This window comes from Bactrocera dorsalis, chromosome 2 (genome assembly GCF_023373825.1).
Source record: "Bactrocera dorsalis isolate Fly_Bdor chromosome 2, ASM2337382v1, whole genome shotgun sequence".
Taxonomy (NCBI): Eukaryota; Metazoa; Arthropoda; class Insecta; order Diptera; family Tephritidae; genus Bactrocera; species Bactrocera dorsalis.
Window position 1 is genome coordinate 41,437,542 of NC_064304.1, and position 19,669 is coordinate 41,457,210.

The 19,669-nt window shown below is 35.9% G+C and overlaps 1 protein-coding gene and 1 long non-coding RNA gene across 2 annotated transcripts in view; both read right to left on the reverse strand.

Annotated features, from left to right (window-relative positions):
* The window catches only part of LOC105221907 (RING finger protein 17), a gene marked incomplete at its 3' end in the record, with an annotated part of 207,404 nt that continues 187,735 nt past the window's right edge, over positions 1 to 19,669 (reverse strand). Inside the window, 9 exon segments of the mRNA XM_049447797.1 lie at positions 1 to 405; positions 1,612 to 2,528; positions 4,031 to 5,356; positions 5,420 to 5,588; positions 5,666 to 5,785; positions 7,223 to 7,520; positions 7,599 to 8,177; positions 8,274 to 8,416; positions 8,490 to 8,693. Of these exon segments, the coding sequence (XP_049303754.1) occupies positions 1 to 405; positions 1,612 to 2,528; positions 4,031 to 5,356; positions 5,420 to 5,588; positions 5,666 to 5,785; positions 7,223 to 7,520; positions 7,599 to 8,177; positions 8,274 to 8,416; positions 8,490 to 8,693 (4,161 nt within the window).
* On the reverse strand, positions 14,242 to 15,181 carry LOC125776285 (uncharacterized). Its single transcript, XR_007421601.1, has 2 exons — positions 14,801 to 15,181; positions 14,242 to 14,744 (listed from the first exon to the last, which is right to left on the reverse strand). It is a non-coding gene; the product is annotated as an uncharacterized LOC125776285 (long non-coding RNA).

Consider the following 19,669-nt stretch of genomic DNA (forward strand, 5'->3'; position numbering starts at 1 on the left):
GACATCGTTATCACTTTGCATCGCGGCCAATTCATTTTTCATGAAATTCTCGCTGCCATACAAATTCTCCAGCAACATTTGCTTATGCAACTGCTTGTACTCATTGGAGTCGAACATGCGTTTCTTACAGGGCGGCGTGAAAGAGTGTTGGGTTGGTTTTTGATGCTGTTGCAATGCTAATTGTGCTGCTTGCGCTGCCTGCAATGGTGAGAGCGCATTATTTAATTCATCATTAGGACTGTCATCACTATCCGAGTGGTTGTCGCCTTTGTCCAAATTGTATATCAGTTGATCGAGGCAATCATTGACTGTATCGTCGTTGTCATCGTCGTTGTCGGCATCTTCATCGCTTTTGTTGTCCTCATTTAGTTCAAAAAAGTCGGATTTAAAGTGTTTGAATTGGAACTGTATTAAAAGAGGAAAAAATAAAAGTATAAATAAATGTGAAACTGGGAAGGAATGTGAAGGATTAATATTTTCATCTTCTTTGATATCTAGAGGAACAACTTGCCTCTTCTTTTGATAGTGATTGCCTCTCTATGAATGATTTATTGATTATTTGCATGTCGCAAGTTATTCTTCATGCCATTTCCATATGGGTATTTTATATTGCATTTTTTGATCTTTTGAATTAAATTTGTTTGCTCCATAGCAAATAATTCTTCAACTTTGAACAATTTTTTTCTAATACACAATTTTTTGCTTTATAAAATAATTTTTTCCATAATAAAATTTCTTTAAAAGTTATACGCAGTTAAAATGATGCATCAAATGTTCTACAATATTTCGTACACCATGCCGTATGAGCAACACAAAATGTATAAATCACTTGTATGATTGCTTAAGTCAATTTGTTATTGATATATACTTATTTGTTGAAAAAAAAAATAATAATAATAAAATAATGAAAATAAAAACTTGTTTTGTTGGATCCTGACAAAAACTGCCAACAACCAACAACCAACTTGGGAAATAACAGACACCCCGGTATGCATCCAACTAGCCTAGACTGCTAACTTTTGAAGTCAACTAAGAGCGATTACTTAGTCCGAACTATGACGCTAACGATTTTAAAAATTAAGCTAAATGTCATATGCATTTAATAGGGAACAAAAAATGGAATACTTCTTAAAATACTGAAATCTATAAAATAGATAAGTTCGCGAATTACCCCAACTCCATATAATGATTTCCGTTATTCAGCAGACTTTGTGCCGAATATGTCAATCGTGAGTTATCTTCATAAAACTGCGTGGAAACATGTTTTCGGGTATACATAAGTACTTTAGTAATGTCAAAAGTTTATGCAGTCAGTTCAGACCTTCCCCTATCTCGAAAATACCCTATATAGGGATTTTCGAATTTACTGCAGACTTTCAACCCGATTTAGTTGCTTTCGACTTTTTACCTAATTTTTAGCGTGTTGGTGGGATTTATATCATATATATTAGCCAGCTTAGCCCTTCCATACTTGTTTGCTATAGAGTATTGTATACAACTGTCTATATTTACTCACCCTAAATTCTTATGCATAATATATTTTATGAAATATGTATATACCTATATGTATATATTATTGCTTATTTAGATAATTTGTATAGGTGAACTCACCATTTTATCTGCTTCGATGACGGGTAATGCTTTGTCCTCATTTGTAAGTTCATCATTGTTATCTGTAGTCGATTCGATATCAGCCATAGCTTTTAAGTCTCTATAACTCGGTTTGAATTTATCTCTCGTATTTTTCTTATTTTTCTTATGAGACCGATCGGAGCGCAAAATATCTCGTTCAACATGTCCACCGCTGATGAGATACTCTGCAACATCCATATTACCTAGACGCATACTGCATGCCTTAATCGGATTTTGTAGTTCTGCAGATGCCACACGTATGGAAACCAGCTTTTCAACAACTGTAACGTGTATTATATCGAGTACATCTGTCGTGTAGACGCCATCCGTGGATTTGGCACGTATCCCCTCTATGCGATATTTGTTTGCTATGCGTGGTAACTTCGGGAATGGCGCAAATGGTAGTAAGTCATGCAATTTTACCGACTCCACATTACCATAGTCGATGAATTGTACGATAAAATCATCTTTTTTCTTTTTCTGTACGATACCACGGTAAAGACGTTTGTCCACATGATAGCGCACTAAGCACGCCTGGCCCGGTGTATATACGGGTATGGAAGTTGTCGGCATTTCATATTCCCCATAAGTTTTCATAATTATCTCTCGTAAATGTTTTAACAGATCCTTATCATAAGCATCATGTAAATAGACAATAGCTTCGTAATCCACATAGGTCGGTATGGCGACGAAAATTGACTTATTAATTGGTTTCGACTGCAGCCAAGCCTCTGGTGCTTTAGAAGTGAAAACTGTAGGCTCGCCGCAGGCCTGACTATCCACTACGAGGTCCAAGGTGAAGTCTATTTCAGGTATAACATTGGTATCATGATCGTCAGTTTTCATGGAATTGTCAGAGTCGAAGGCCTTGAAAGCATTCCCAGGGTGATCAATTTCTGGAATGAAGAGCATAATATAACCAATAATTTATGATTGTAAAATATGGTTATGATATGAGAGTATTGATTATTGAAAAATTAATTGTTGAAATGTTTACATCCCTATTTTGTGAGGGAACTGAGGGGAGTTTACTACAGCAGTATATTGCATTGAGAATTGCTACTGATTTAGGTATTTTCGGTTAGTTGCCAATTACATATTTGCTCAATTGGTCCGATTTGAATAATATGTTCAGAGACCTACAGTCTCTTATCTTATTAAATCGAAAAGTTTTCCATACAAGCACTTGGGTATGATTGGTCAGTTGTTATGGCAACTACTCGTATATGCTGTTCGGAAAATATAGCAATGTCTTTGATAATAACTAATGCTGAATTTCGTGAAGATACCTTGCCAAATAAAAAGTTTTCCACGCAAGGACTTAAGTTTGATCGGTCAGTTTTTATAGCAACTATTTGCTATAGTTGCCCGACATCGACGGTTTCGACAATTGAGGAGGTTCTTTGTGAGAAAGGCATGTGTGCAAATTTTCAGATCGATATCTCAAAAACTGAGGATCATTTATATATGAAATGAGCGTTTTTTGGTAAAATATAATATTTTATAATTTTGTATGGAAAATAAAAAAATTTATTCAAAATATTGACCATTGCTTTTTACACATGTTGACCATCTTTCTGGCAATTCGGAAATACCATGCCAATAGAAATGTTCGTATTTAGAAGCAAACCAATCAGATACTAACTTCTGGTTATTTTTCAATCTGCATGGTTAAAATTGATCCATTTTTCATCGCGATGCAAAACTGATTTTCTTTTGTATATTTGAAGCAAAATTTCACAACCTTTTCGGTTTTTCATTTGTCTTTGATTCAATTAATGTGGCACCCAGGATCTTTCGCATAGATTTCAAACGGTCAGAAATTGTTTATTGTGCAACATTTAACATGACTGCCATTTTCTTTTGACTCAAAGTATCATGTTTATCCAATATTGCTTGCAGTTCGGCGTCTTCGAACTTGTGGCCTTCCATGTCTTCATTTCTCAAGTCAAAATCATTAACTCTGAACCGTTTAAAACATCTTTTGCGTGTTGCTTCTGGTAGAGCATAAACACTATATGCCTCGACAAACATTCGATGGCACTCTACAGCACTTTTCTTCAAATGGAAACAAAAAATTAATGCTTTCCGGAAATCAACACACAAAAGATATTTTTACAGAAAATATTTAAAGTCCAGCCATTTTTTAATCTTAAACTTGTAATACAACTGCTAAGGACTATTGAACCGAATTTCACATTATGTCTATCGTAAGACAAAATGATAGTAATAACTATACACGCACACCAAAAACTATGATTAAAAATTCAATTTATTATAATCAGTAGCCAATTTTAGTAGCAGTTTTCATAGAGTAGTAGTAGTAGATTTGTTAAATTGGATTATTCGCTAAGAGTGACCTGTGCGTACGCTTTACTTATGTTTCACCATTACTCACCTTTCAGTGCGGCATTGCTCATAAAGTTGTTATTCCACTCCTCCATAGTAATCTCACCCTCGGCAAACTCCATTTCCAACAATTTATCCAGCTGTTCTGTTACATCTAAACGTTGTACGGAATATGCGAGACCGGCTTTCACTAATATACGATTGATTATCGAATGCTTGGTTATACAAGGCGCTAACGGATCCTCAGTTTCAGTGATTGTACCCCAAAGCACAATGGGTAATGAATTGGAACCTGGCAAACGTTTGCCTTGTAAAGTGGCTGAAAGCGACTCAAAAGAGCCGACGGTGTGCTTGAAGCAATCGATGGCGGAATGTGACCAAGCAGTTGTGCCGCCAGTTGGCTCAATACAAGCCAAGTGACAGCGATGTACGGCATTTGTTACACGATCCCATTGATGATCTATAACCCGGAGTTGTGCACTGGTAATGTCTGAAATGGTAGCGCCAATATCGCGTAGGAATACCGTATACAAATCAGCTTCGATGTCGGCTTTTATTGCGATTATAATAGCGCGATACCATTCACTGGGGCTGGACGTCTGTGTAGCCTGCGTCTGCTTGGTAAGGTCACTTTTATATTTAGTATTGACCAGGCAGTGATTACCAACAAACCAATTGTTTGTGCTTTGTGAACATAACGAGAAACTTGATGTGTTCGATTGATCTTCGTTTTGTGCTTGCTGTAGTTGATTGTGAAATTTGGCAATGCCTGTTGTGAGACTGGCAATTTGTATATAAAACTCGCCAGGATCCACCACATGTACAACTTTGACCGGCGTGCGTTTAAGCACCTTGACAGGTTTGTCACTTTTCGTCGCTACTCCTGCAGTATTGACAGTTTCTTTAACGTCCTGCATTGGTACATCTTTGCCCTTGACATTGGTATTGCCTTGACTGAATTGCGTGGCATCTGTTAATGTATTAGTCGGCAAGCTTACGCGTTTCTTTGGCGTTTTGTAGACTTCTACCACTTGAGAGCTCTCGCCAGTCGCCACACAGTGGCCATAGTTAACGAGCATAGCTCCAATATTTATATCCATATGCTTTTTGCAGACATGCAACGTCACTCGTATTGTAGCTTCATTTGTGGATAATATGGTCATTTGTAGTGTAGGATTGGCAGCCAATTGGCTAAATTCGCGTATGGCTTCGGACGTCCAAGCATAGCTATTCTCTTGCAGCGGTTCAATGTCTGCTAAAGCACATTTAATGGTGAACTCTTTTTGGGCGCGGAATTTATTTATGAGTGGAAAAATTTGACGCCAATTGACTTCGTGTTGTGAGCCCTCGTCCACAAGGTGCACACTTATTTTTCCTACCAAAATAAAAGTACGTAATTATTATAAGGCAAATTGGTGTAAAAAAAGGGTTTACATACCCCCACCATGTATTTCCTCAACCCGTGCTCGATGCCATATATCCTCGATGCGCACAGCACAGCACATTTGTGCTAATGCTAAGAAAACTGGTTGCAATGTCTCATTCGGCTGATTGTATTGGAAGTTTAAATCGGATTTCAATCTCTGCGCCATCTCAATAGCGTCGAGCTGGAATATCAATACGTTTTAATTTTACTTCTTACAAATTTGTATGCACTGATAATCTTTGAGAATGTTTCAGTTACCTTCATGACATAGAACATATGCGGACTTTCTATATTTGTCACTTTCACGATCAACATATCTCCATTATGAAACGAATATTTTGGTAGCCTTTGATTGGTACGCGCCATGGGAGATATTTTCTAGAAGAAAATTCATTATTTAATCTTTAATATATGTAAAAATGTAGATATATGTATAACTCCTATATACTCTGATTTGCTTAAATTGAGTTTGCCATACTATTCAACACAGCTTAACTAACTATATGGGTCTGCTTTCCGGTCTGCTCAAGACTCCTTCGGAGAAGTCACATTCACTAAGCAGCAATAACATGTTTCAAAAGCAGCTCTCATTGGTTTCTTTGTACATGTATGATCTCAGGTAGGAGCATTCTAATAACCTCCATAAGTCCGGTTGAATCTCTGATAATTTTAACCACTGCGTCATGAAAGTTAATCCAAGAGATTTCTGTTGAATGACGGATGGTGAAGTCACTATAGAAGAGAATGGAACCTACTACTGGATATTTTTGCTCTAGAGAAGGGGCTCACTAGTTTTATGGGTGAATCGAAGTTCATAAAGAAGGTAAAATAAAAGTATTTCCATCAACTCTAATTTGAGGCTAACAGACCACTGAAGTGACTTTCAAGTATAGGTAACTCGTCTTCGAATTCGCAGTAGATGTATTGACCCGAAGAGCAGCCGCCTTCAGAGCGGTGAGCGTTCACTCTAAAGCAGAGCAGCAATATTAGCCTTAGACTCGATATTTGTGCAAGCTAAATTGGATATTATTTAAGGTCTATGCAGAAGCCGCCTTAACTAAAATCTCAAGGCGCTTCGTTGCTGATTTTTATATCCCTTATGTTCGCCACGAAATTTTTAACACTCAGTACGAAACGTCGGAGACCCTATAAAATATCTGTTCCCACAACAGTCGGATCTACGTAGCCGGAACGGACCCGGATTTTATACGCGGCCAAAGACTGTGAACTTGGCAGAACTCCGCTGTTACAAGAACATCCAAAGCAACGCTACAATCACCGAACTAATTTTTCAGATCGGACTACTATACAATATAGCTGTCATACAAAGTGAAGGATCAAGGTCAAGTTCTTGTATGGAGAACTTTTTTATTTCACAATATATCTTCATGAAATTTGACATGGGCTATAGTTCAAAGCAACCCTATAATCTTCGATTACATTTTTTAGATCGGACCACCATATTCAAAAGCTGCCATACAAACTGACCGATCTAAATTTAATTTTGGTATGGAAACTTTTATTTGTGAGGGGTATTACTGGTTTGATGTAACCACAGTTAACGTTTTTTCTTGTTTAATACTAACTTCGGAGTTCATCGCTTCATAAAAGACCGTTGTTTCAACTATCAAAATTTTATTGCGGCTTTTATCTTGAAAATCAGGCATCTAACCTAACATAAATTGATGAGTATTTCAAAGCTCTAGCTTTTTGCATGTAAAGCGCGTTAACTGATTTCTTTACTACGAGAAGAACGCTTCTAATGCAGCGCCATAATAAGCACAATAAGACAGTCTATTTTTAAGTGTTTGTTACCTTAAGAGGCGATGGCATATTTGATGCACCTGACATCTCCCGCGCCAGGCCCGTGTATAAAAAAGATTCCCGAACCGAAATCGCTTCTTCACCTGAAGTTGTAATCAAATCTACCGAAAGCATATTCTCCTTGATACGTTCGACAATGCTGACGCGCACGAAGTGATTGTTTGTAATTTCAACCAACAGATTAGTGGCTTCTTCGTTCCATGACTTTCCAACGGGAATTATGTCATGTATGGCACAACGTATAGCCGCAAAGGGAATGTTAAGAGATTTACTATCAATTTCGCAGAATCTATAAGAAAAGGATTTTCAAAGAAGATGTTAAAGTCTCTCACATAAAAAACAAAAATAGCAAAAAACTTAAACGCACCGTCCTTTTGGTACCTCTATCTGCATGCCAATATCGACTAAAAATACTTTATACAGATCGTTTGTTAAGATTTTTTTGACCATTCCACGATACCATTGCTTATCATCGTTATGATATGCCATGTAGTATTGACCCTCAGTGATGACTTTGGGAATTATGTCGGTTTGCATGAAGTTCACATATTTATTTGAGAGTTCGCGTATTTGGTGAATTGCATTCTTTGTTTGCACGTAGAAATGTTCGGGTGATTTTACATAGCTGATGCGCACCAGCTCTTTATCGCGCAGTAAATGACCTTGAGATTCAACATCTGAAGTTCTGCTATTCGAAGCGTCTTCATTGCCGTCATAGCGCAGTTTTTCTTGTTTTTTCTTCTTATTACGTTCGTTATTCTTGCGTTTGTGCTTCTCGATGTAGCAGTCCACATCCATCTGATCGGACGAATCGGATTTGCGATCGGAAAAGGAATGCTTCATATCGCCATATATGGGTTGCAAACGAACGGTAATCTTTGGATCAACGTATTGATAGGCATAGCATTGTGAAAAGTCTTTACGCAAATCTTGTTTAACCTCAAAACTGCAAATAAAATAGGATTAGGTTAAAAGCGGTGTATTAAATTCATTAAAATTTTTGGATAAACCCTTTATTTTAGCTTCGACTCAGCTCACTTACATGAAAGGACTTTTGGTGAGCTTCGAAATTTGTGCGCGACAATCGATTTCCTCCAGTTGTGTATTGTAAATATCAAATACTTGTCGTAGATATATATCGGTTGGTACCTTTTGCTGATACTGTTCCAATTGTGTGCGCATTTTCTATGGAGAAAAAGAAATAATTTTATTTTGTTAAGTATATGAGAGATCCTTTCAACCCTTTTTATGTACTCACATTTAAAATGCTTTGAGTTTCGCCGAGTTTTGAAAATGCATCGCGTATAATCTTTTGCGGTTCAACGCATTGGTTATGGAAGTCTTCTAATATGCGCGCTTCTTCATTTTGTAAAAAACTGTGTAACTGTAGAAAATACTCAGAGATGTCTTTGAGGCACTGCGTGGCATATTCTTCGAGCTGGAGTTCAATGGCTTTGACTTCCTGGAAAAAAATTAAATCGTTATTAATAAAATAACTGCTAACCGTAATTCATAAAAATAGAATGTAATTAAATTAACGTTAATTGTCCACATAACAGAGGGAGGGAATAAGTGGGTGCCCCACTCAATTAATCATAACTCATAATTTAGAAGACTTCAGCGATTTTTCGTAAGAGGCTCAAAACTTTAGAACTAATACGGTCATACTAGTTAGATCAAGGTAATTAAAAGGAACGATCATGCGCTCTAATAAGTACTTAACCTACAAAATAATTGAATTAACGCCTCACAAAAATGAATGTCTACCTTTCGATTGATTTTTTTGTTTACTTTTGAAAACAAAAGAAGAAAGTTAAGACTCTCAAAAATATGACGTTGGAAGGAATTTTCAAAATTCGACTTATTTTCGGAGATACAGCCAATTTTGTGACGTGGCGTCCGTGTTCACTGGAATTGTCTCCTAAACTTTAAACGTGTTTTTCTCGAAACTACTTTTTTTGAGGTGGTTGACATGATATCTCAAATTCTACTGAACCGATTCCTTTGAAATTTGGTATATATTTTCTTTGTACAATGCTCTATCGTGTCTGCCTTGGATTTCCAAAAATTTTGATTTGAAGTATTTTTAAAGAATTCGAAAAGGCCGAAAAAATCGGGTAATTTTTTTTTTTTTTTTAAATCGACGCCAATTTATTTTTTTTATTTGAAAATGGTCAACCCGATAACGACATCCTCACTAATGAAGATTCTTTTTGTTTTTTTGTGTTTTAGATCTCTATAAGGGTTGAAATCACGTCAACCAAGACGCACCGTTTTTTTGAAGCCCCCACTCCACCGACCCGTATCTCAACGAATTTTGTTTTTTTTTCTTGCAATTTTTTTTATACTTATTATTAAAATGTCAATAAAAAACATATAAAAAATGGATAGTAAAAATGTTTTTAATTTTTTTTATCTTAGTTTAAAAAATGCCTAAACTCAATGCGTCTAGACCAGAATACCCCCTTAATGCCGAAAGCCGTTAGAACCAGCATACCCAACATAGTGATTTTAGACATTTTGGTTATAAAACTGTCAAAGTTTGTTCTAGCTCCCTTATATCCAATACCATTAATATCAAATTAGACTCAGATTGGTCCATACATATGCCAATTAGTGTGTGTTTGTTACGGAACCATAAATATTATTACAGACCCGGAAATACTGTATAAGTATTTTAAGTTGTCTACTTTATCACAAAGTGGCACAAAATTTTCAGTGAACTGAATGTTGTCCGTCAGCTACCCACCTCTGTTAATGACGATAACTTCGTAAAAGTTAAAGAAACAGTGTTGGAAAATGGGCCCGTTGGCAGATAGCAAAAAACTTCAAATATCGTTTATAGATCGGCTTAAACCATTTTAGTTAATGTTTTGTGTATGAAGCGTGGTCCAAGAGAACTGAATCATTTGCGCAAACGGCGTCAAGTAGAGGTCAGAAAAGAGATGCTTGACAACCTACCTTCATCAAACGTATCACTACTAGTAACGAAACATTAGTTTGTGATTATGATGCCAAAACTGTCTAACAAGCAGCGAATGGCGATCCAAATATCAGCCGAAACCGGAAAAACGAAAATTCGCTGAAGGCATTGAAGGCCGTCTCGTTCGAGCCTTATAGGGTACTAAGTTATGTATGAAAATTAGCCTAAGCATGATGGTTTATATTGGCTCAGCAGCCTATTTTGAAGCAGCTAATACAGACTTGTCTGAAAATACGTGACAATGTTTTTTTGACAGTCTGTGCCAAATTTTATTAGGTGATAAGTCCCTCTGCTAAGAAAACAATTGGCCGATATCTAAAAATATTTTCCGGCCGTTGATCTTTTCAAATTGGAGAGTATAAAATTTTCAGCTGCACTTAGTTTTTAAAAGTTTGAACCAAAACTCGTTACGATGTCAGAGAGGTAATTTTCTGCTAGTATATTTTGTAACTGTGATTAAATTACCATTACGAAACTTTGCAATATAACGGTCTAACGACCGAACGAACAAGTGCTAATTTAGACTAAAATAAATGTTCCATATTTCAAAACGTTTTCCTATTACTTCAATAATAATGAAATTAAATGTAATGACTTATAGGAAATAAACCTTATTGCAATAAAAATATATTAAAACTATAAAAAGCTAAATTTTATGATTAAGATAATTTGCGAAATTGCTTGTACAAGGCTATCAAATTAAAATTATGCCTACTTTGCCTTTTTGCCAACAACAATCATTTCCAAACTAAATATATAGCGTTGTTTGAAGCCGTAATTTTGTTGTTGTTGTTAGTTTTTAATTTCCCTTAAAGGCTCAATAAGCGCTATAAGTAACACAGCTACACATAAATAGTTGGAAAAATATTAAACCGAAAACAAATCAAGACGCAGCAAACAAGTGTACGAACATAGAAACAATAGACTTAAGACACAAACTTGTTCAACGACGATAACGAGCATGCACTCATGTTGGCGCTTCAAATGCATTCACTAAATAATGAGTAACAGTGGCACATTAAATCATTATTCAATGCATTACACTAAATTATTTCATTTATGGAGCACAGATGAGTCTAGATCTAGTTTGATTAAAAAATCATTAGCGCTCGTTAATGATTTGGCGCTTACATGCAGAGGCAAAGAAAACGAAACCAAATAACAAGTGGTGGGAAACATTAAAAAAAAAATTCTCAAAGAATTTGTACTATAATTGTAGACATTTTATTTACTCTTGTGAGTTTTTTAATTTACTGCTATACATACATTGTGTCAAAAAAGTACCGCAAATTGTAAATAAAACGCAAAATATTTTATTATTCATGAACATTTATTTTGTTGCCTTCAAAGTAATCCCTAACAGATGTAATACACTTATGCCAACGGTTTTTCCAGTCCCCGAAACAATTTTCATAAGCAGTTTTTGGGATGGCGTTCAGCTGTTTCAACGAATTTTGTTCTATCTCTTTGATCGGCTGAAAACGCGCTCCATGGAGCGGCAATTTCAGTTTGGGGAACAAAAAAAAAAGATCACACTTAGCCAAATCTGGTGAATAAGGTGATTGATCGTTGGTATTCATTACGTTTTTGGCCTTCAATTCGGTCACAGTCGTTGCTCGATGCGATGGTGCATTTTCATCGTGTAAAATGCATGAATTATTCATCCACAATTGTCACGCAAACGCCTCACTACGGCCAAATTGAACTCCTTATTGACCATCTGTCCCTCTGGAACGAATTCATGATGCAGCAAACCACAAATATTAAAAAACACAATGAACATCACCTTGATTTTTGAGCTGCTTTGGCGTGGTTTTTTTTTGGCTTCGGCTCGTGTGTCCCTCCATTCCGATGATTGTTGACTTGTTTGCATGCCAAATTCATAAACCCATGTCTCATTGGCAGTTACAATGCGCTCTATGAATGTGGGATCAGAATTCATACCATCAAGCATGTCTAAAGAGACCTGCTTACGGTATTCTTTTTGAAAAAAATTCAGCAATATCGGGGCGAGTTGAGCAAAAACGAGTTTCAACCCAAAATAACCACGAAAATCATTCAAACGGACTCGCGTGAGATGTTAAGCTCTCTTGCCATCCCTTTAAGACTTAGCTGAGGAGTTTCAAGCTCCATTTCCTTTACTTTTTAATATTTTCATCAGTTGAAATGGTCGGAGGTCGTCCAGAACGAGACATGTCTTTAATGATCTCTCGACCGCCTTTGAAGGCTTTGTACCACTTGTAGGCTTGTGTTTTAAATAAAACTCCACCAATCAACGTATGTATTTTCCAATATTTTGAAATATCATTTGCCCTGGGCATTGAATTACAATTTCCGGGTGCTTTTTTGTCAAAATGTATATAAGATTTTGTTAAAAAAAATGTCCACCAGATGGCTTTAGTATAGTAACGATCGAGTTACACTATTGGCGTAAGAAATACACGCTTTCGAACTAGAAAGAAAAACCTCTCAGTTTGTGATTGCTTTACTCAGTATTGTTTGAGCATGTATCAAAGGTGAACACCACCAAAGAAAAATACGTTATATCATATTTTAGATTATTCCTTCGAAAAAGGTGAAAACGCAACTAAGGCGACTGAAAATGAAAATAAGTTTTTGGTTTGATTGCCCAACTAATCAAAATTTTAGTTTCGACGATTCTGTTGAGGTTTATCAGATGTCAAGGACGCATCAGGCTCTGGAAGGCTAAGTCCGAGTCATGTAAGCTATGTTTTGTTTGCTCATGAGCTAAATATTGCGCAAAAAATATTTGGAATCATTTACACAAGACTAGGTATAAAAAGAAATTCATGGAAGAATTTCCATTTCCCAATCTCCTTGAACCGCGTCAAAATCGATGCGTTTCTGAAGCGGATAGTTACTGGTGATGAAAAGTGAGTTAGAGTGAGAAGAATTGTATTCCAACAGAGTAACGTTAGACCACACAAATTTTCAGCAGCTTTGAGAGCTTGGTTGAAATTTTTTTATGCATCCGGAACTGGAGCCAAGTGATTACTACATGCTCTAGTCTATGATAATTAATTTCGCAGGTGAAAATTTTGTTGCAAGAGAAGCTTGTGAACACCGGCTGTCCCAGTTTTTTGTCAACAGAATCCATAAAAGCTTTAATTTAATGAAAAAATAATGAATATCTATTTACGAGACCTCACAGATATTTGATTTTGAATAATTGATTTTCCACTTTTAACTAAAAAATATTTGGAAAGTTGTAAGTATCTAATTTTTAATATCTATAAATGTAGTATGATTTGTCTTAAGCTGCAAAATAGCCCCTTTCCCTTTTCTATAACACAAATACACACTTCGGGGAATACGCTGTGAGTAGATTTTTAAATATAGAGAGATTTTTAAAATAATTATTTAAAAAGGCTTATATTGACTCAATGGAACGTATTGGAAAGTGAAATAAAATTTTTAACAATTTGAGTTAAATTTGATGACGTGGTCCACATAACCACAAACATTTACCAAAAAAAAAAAACAACAGTAAATTAGCTTTGACACGAGCGCCTTAGTCAAATCACTCTGCTGCTAAATATGAAGACATTATCTTTGCGAAAATGGCGAAGAACAACAACAAAGCATCTTGGTGTGATGAGACGTCATAAATGCTGCTAATTGCAAACTGGCAATAGCAATTTAAAGAATGAGTGTTTCACTTTTAACAATCACTTTTAGCTGCCAACGCATAACATAACAAGTATGCAGATGCAGCGGTTTATATAATATGTATTCACATACAGGGTAGGCCATTTAAAGTTGACCCATCTGGCAACGCTGTAACTTTTAACAGCGCTGACAAATCGGCTAATGTCATACCGCGTTAGAAGCGTCATTCGAAGACAATTTATACCATGGAACAGTACACTCCAAAAGAACGCGCTGAAATTGTTCAGCTTTATATTCAAAATAACTTTTCAATTGTGTTAACTCAACGTGCGTTTCGCAAAAAAAATAAAGTGAAAAGTGCTCCAGTTAAGAACACAATTAACACCCCTATCACGCATTTCGACTTGGATTGAAATTTTCTCCGTTTGGCGACTTTGGTATCATGCGTTCCGTTCCCGTTCAGTTCAACTTCGAAATTTACAATTCTGCCTATCATGCATTTCGATCGTAGCTCCGTTTTGCTAAGTTGCAATTTTGTTGGCGGAGAACTTTTTGTGTTTTTATTTTGCTGAGAAAATTTTATTATTTGCGTGTTTTTTTTTTAATTTTCTAAAAATGTAAGTAAAACTTGTATTTAAGAGTTGTAAAACACACGATATTTCCAGTTTTAGTGATGTTTTTTGATATGCTTTCAGGTCAAAAACAACAACACCAGAGCAATATGGAAAATTGGCAGATACGATGGAGAGTAAGCTAGATATAGCCAACGGTTTCCACCAGCGTCCTAAGGAAGATGTGCAGGCTTTTTGGAAAGAGGTAGCATCAAATTTACTTGCCGTCGTTTCTTCCGCAAACGTATCTAGGACATGCGTCCTTATTCAGACGAAAGTTTTTCTGAATCTAAATAAGTAAACAAATTGTAAGAAAAATGTCTACTTTCACGTGCAATTACTTACAGCCCGTCATTCATCTGGAAGGGATCGCACATATCTCGTAATCTTCTTCTTTCAATTCTCATCCCAGCATTCTGAGATGCGCTGCTCTCCTCCTCAACCAGTAATATCGCCGCGGATAAAGATTCCATAGTTACGTTTAATAAAAATAATAACAATATAAAAATTTTACTTTTATTTATTTTCTTTGAACAGCAGTAATTTGTGTATTTTTGCTTTGTTATGTTCCAGTTTCACATATTTCAAAGCAAACAGCTGATTTCGAAAGAGTTATAGCTCTTCCTCTTCTTCTTTCAATCCAATCGTAACGCATGATACCTAATTTCGACTCCGGCGGAGCGTAGAGCGGGAACGTAATCGAAATGCATGATAGGGGTGTAAGTCTTTATACGCAAAATTTGTGAACACCGGTAATCTCAGTAATGCCAGTCATGCATCCAGACAACGCACAAGACGTTCTGATGAAAATATCGAAGCTGTACGAGCCAGTATTGAGGAGACTCCATCGACATCGAGTTATCGCCGCTCTCAGGAATTAGACATCTCTCGCACCACTCTCCGACGCATAATTCATAAAGATTTGAAGATGTTTCCATATAAAATTCAAATGGCACAAAAACTAAACCCAGCTGATTATCCGCGACGCCTTAATTTTGGCAAATGGGCGATTGGGCGATTGATATCGAAAAATGGTGATGTTGACTGGCCACCGAGATCACCAGATTTGACGCCACCAGACTTTTATTTGTGGGGTTATTTGAAATCCAAGGTATACGCTAATAAGCCAAAGACCTTAGCTCAACTGAAAGCCAACATTCGACGTGAAACAGCCGCCATATCATCCGAAACATTGGCCAAAGTCATGGAAAATGTCGAAAAAAGAGTGCATTTAGCTGTCAAAGCTAAAGGTGCCCATTTACGCGATCTAATTTTTAAATATTAGCTGAAACAAATCCCCTTGGACCAAAATAAATTATTTTTGAAATGAACAAAAAACATTGTTTTCTTTTGTTCTTTTTTTTAGAAACAAATGGGTCAACTTTAAATGGCCTACCCTGTATGTGGGTATATCGATGCAGCTTTGGGTTCTAAAAGCAATAAACTTTACAAACAAATGAGCAAGTGATGACACCAAAAACCAATTTATGTAAAAGCGTTGGTTGGGAGCGTTCTTAAGACAAGTTCTACAATAATAATTTAGTAAGCCATTAACATTATGACTCTGTTACTTACAAGAAAACAAGTTGGCCATATAATTAAGAAATACAAAGATTTTTCAAACACATAAAAAAGCGTAAAGGGCTCTTCAAATACGAAATTTATACACGTCTAAGAATGCAAAGCATGCTGGGGACAATCTGCTTGCCATCAGTTTCTTCCCACCATAATTTAGCCTTTCTACTGCTCGAATGAACGCCATAATATTCAAACTTAATGAGGTTTTCTAAGTGAAGTTCGAAAAGGTGAGGTAGATCAGTCGAATATTTTCATAGAATAATATTTAAAGAATCGGGCCAGCGTTATAACATCCAAACTGATTTTAATAGTGTTCGTTCAAATCTCCACAAGCAGTCAGGCAAAGGAGTATTTTAGAAACTCTCAAGCAGTTTTGTTGTACCACCTTAGACCAGCAGGCTTGGACCGGTCAATTTACCCACTAAGTGCTTAGACTCCTTCTCAAATGTGGATGTCAACTTAAAAACTCATGAGCTTCCTAAGTAAAGTTTTTTTTAAATGGACGATTAATACACATTGTATTTAAGGCATGGGAAGTGCTACTCAATATTTTAGTCATTGTCAAAATATCAAAATCAGTTATCTTTTATAACATCCAAAATATCTACAAGGACGATCCCACATGCCTACAAAAGAACATCGAAAAAACTGAACTCAGTGGACGCCCTAAATAGGTTGTTACCGAAGAAAACTTAAAAAAAATTCAGAAAATAGTTTTGGATGACCGTAAAATCAAGTTTTTCGAGATAGTAGGCCCTCTAAAGATATCAACTGAACGTGTACATCATATCATTCACGAATATTTGGGTAATACAGAGTAATAAGCCCGAGTTTTTGCGTGGATATGTGACAATGGATGAAACATGGCACCATCAATTTACTCCGAAGTGAAAAAGGAAATGCCGTCAACAGCGACTATTACAAAGCGTTATTGGACCTTTTGAAGGACGAAATCACCGAAAACCGGCCGCATTTGAAGAAAAATAAAGTGCTGTATCATCAAGATAATGTACTCTGTGTCAAAAGTCAGTGAAAGCGCAAAGGCAAAAATCCATGAATTAAGCTTCGAATTGCTTCCCCATACACCATTTTCTCCAGATCTGACCTTCAGGTACAATTTTCTGTCTTTAGATCTCCAAAGAATGCTCGCTTTTGAACCAAAGGACAAATCTTAGTACAAAAATTACATCAAAAAGTTGGAGAGCCGCTATAATCAGTGTGTTACCCTTCAAGGGAACAAAAAAAACGAATTTTGCCAAAATAATGTGTTTTAATATGGTAGACATTCCCTGTCTTTTTTCAATTGACCTCTTAATATCGTTAGAATAAATAGAGTGAATTAATTGAATTTTAAAATGTTTTTAATTAAAACAATAAATATTTTTGTTTAAAATGAAGAACGATCTACTCTATTTCATTATCTCAAATAACTAACAACTTTCAAAGTTATTCATCCATTATTTCAAATTTGGAGGTAATGTTCATATTCTAACCCAATGGATTCTTACTCCGGAAATAACGCTTTCGTTTTTATTAATAGTTATTATGAATAGTTTATAATTAATGTATATACATAAACTCACATATGTATGTATATATGTAACATATTGAATGCTATATGAGAGATAAAAAGCACGAAAAGCAACAATTATGAGGTAAAAGCATGACACTACTTAGCAAATTTTTGATATGGAATAAAATTCATCAGAGGGGCGTCTATGAAGGCTTAGGTAAAAATTCCACCAAACGGAACGACTGATAACAATTTTTCGGTATATTGGAGCCCGAAGAATGTATGACTAATGTATAGACGAATTCGAAACTACTTACACTAAATTTCGCGCCAGTATCTGTAATATCTTGCAATATAGAAGACTATGAAAAATATTTAAAAAAAATCGAGAAGTATTATTATAGAATATTTTAGAGAAGAACTTATTATGTTTCTTTTCTTTTTAATAATATATAAAATTTTTGAACCACAATTTCGTAATTAAATTTAATACTATTTCCGTTGGATTTTCTAATCACACCAACCAATGTCTAGTCACGAATTCGCCGAAGTCCGCTACGCGAATTTTAAAAATTTTTGCAATAGAAAATGTTTGGAAACTGCTTGCAAATTAAAATAAAGCTTTGCAAACGCAATTTTTAAAGGTGTTATGGAACAATATAATTTCGCACAGACATGTCAATATTAGCGCAAAGCAAATCAGTGAGAAAAGAGTCAATTAATGAAATTACGAAAATCATGAAAACGACTGAAAAATCTGCACCAAACAACCATTGAGCACAGCGCCTTCAATCAACGCGGTGAATTGCATGTGGAACGCATTGTCTTCTTGAGTTCGTGGCAAGACACAAGCCGACGCACATTGCCCAGCGCTGATAATAAACTTTAATTATTTCAGTCAGCCATTTAAAAACACAATTAAAATGCAATTAAACTAAATTTATGGAGCCAAAGCTGATCGAAGGCAGCAATTATGACGGCAAATAATAAATTCGGCGAATAAGGTGGAAGGCATGAAGTGTAGTGTGGAAGGTCTGGTCTATTTTGTGCAGACAAGAAAAAATCGAAATAATAATTAAGTGAAAAATTTGCAATTGACAGTCTCTTGGGGGCCAAATTCTAAATTTGTTCAAGGGAAAGGCAAATCAAAACGGTGACTAGCCAATGGAACTCGGCTATAAACGCGTAAGAGATGTTTACGCCAATAAATAAATAGAAGAAATAAATAGAAGAATGGAACATGTTACAATGCAGTGATTGCTCGCCTGATAATAATTTGTAATAGTAATAAGTAAAAATAGTAATAAGTTCTCTAGGCATTCAAGGTAAGGTAGCGTCATACAAACTCTGAAATCTGCAACCTGAGCAACCTGATCAAATGTTTGTCGTTTTTAATTTTTTGTTTGTTAGGTCACATACTTCCACCAAGTGGCAGTCACGCACTCAGTGCTCTCAGCCGTGACTTCAACGATTCAACTAAGTGCGCATAACCCTTTCATAATTCATCTAAGTTCTCAGCTTCCAAAAGTACTCGATTTCCATATCGAATTAATTGTTAATGCTCTTAAATGAGTTATAGGGCGCGGCGTGAAGCAACAATCTGGGCTTACTGGGCCTATAAAGCTGACAGCTATTCAAGGCTCATTTGTGCTCGATTATCGGCTGTGCTTGTGATTCAAGCTTTTTTTAGAAAAAAGTTCCAACTAATAGCTGCCAAAAAGCATTAACGACAAGCACACGTGATCGCAGACGTATGTATCTCCAACAAAATATCTTCAATAACATATATAAGTATATATATACATATGTAAATAAGGTATAAATATATACATTCTTATAGACAAAACTTGCGCATTGCCATTGAAGCTAGCGTGTGGGCGGCTCGCTGAGCTACCAAGAACTTCCAATTTGTATTCTCATTTCTTTTTTTATATTTTTTCCTAAAAATTTGTGAAGATTAATCTATGAGTTGGCCTTGTATTTTATACGTGGATACATAATTTGCGTGCATGTGAAATTGAAATTGAAAGGAAGCAAATTGTTAATATAATAATTAGGTAGCGAATTAATTTGCTTCGTCTGTATTAAAACGAACTAAGTCTTTCGGCTGTCAAAAATGTGCA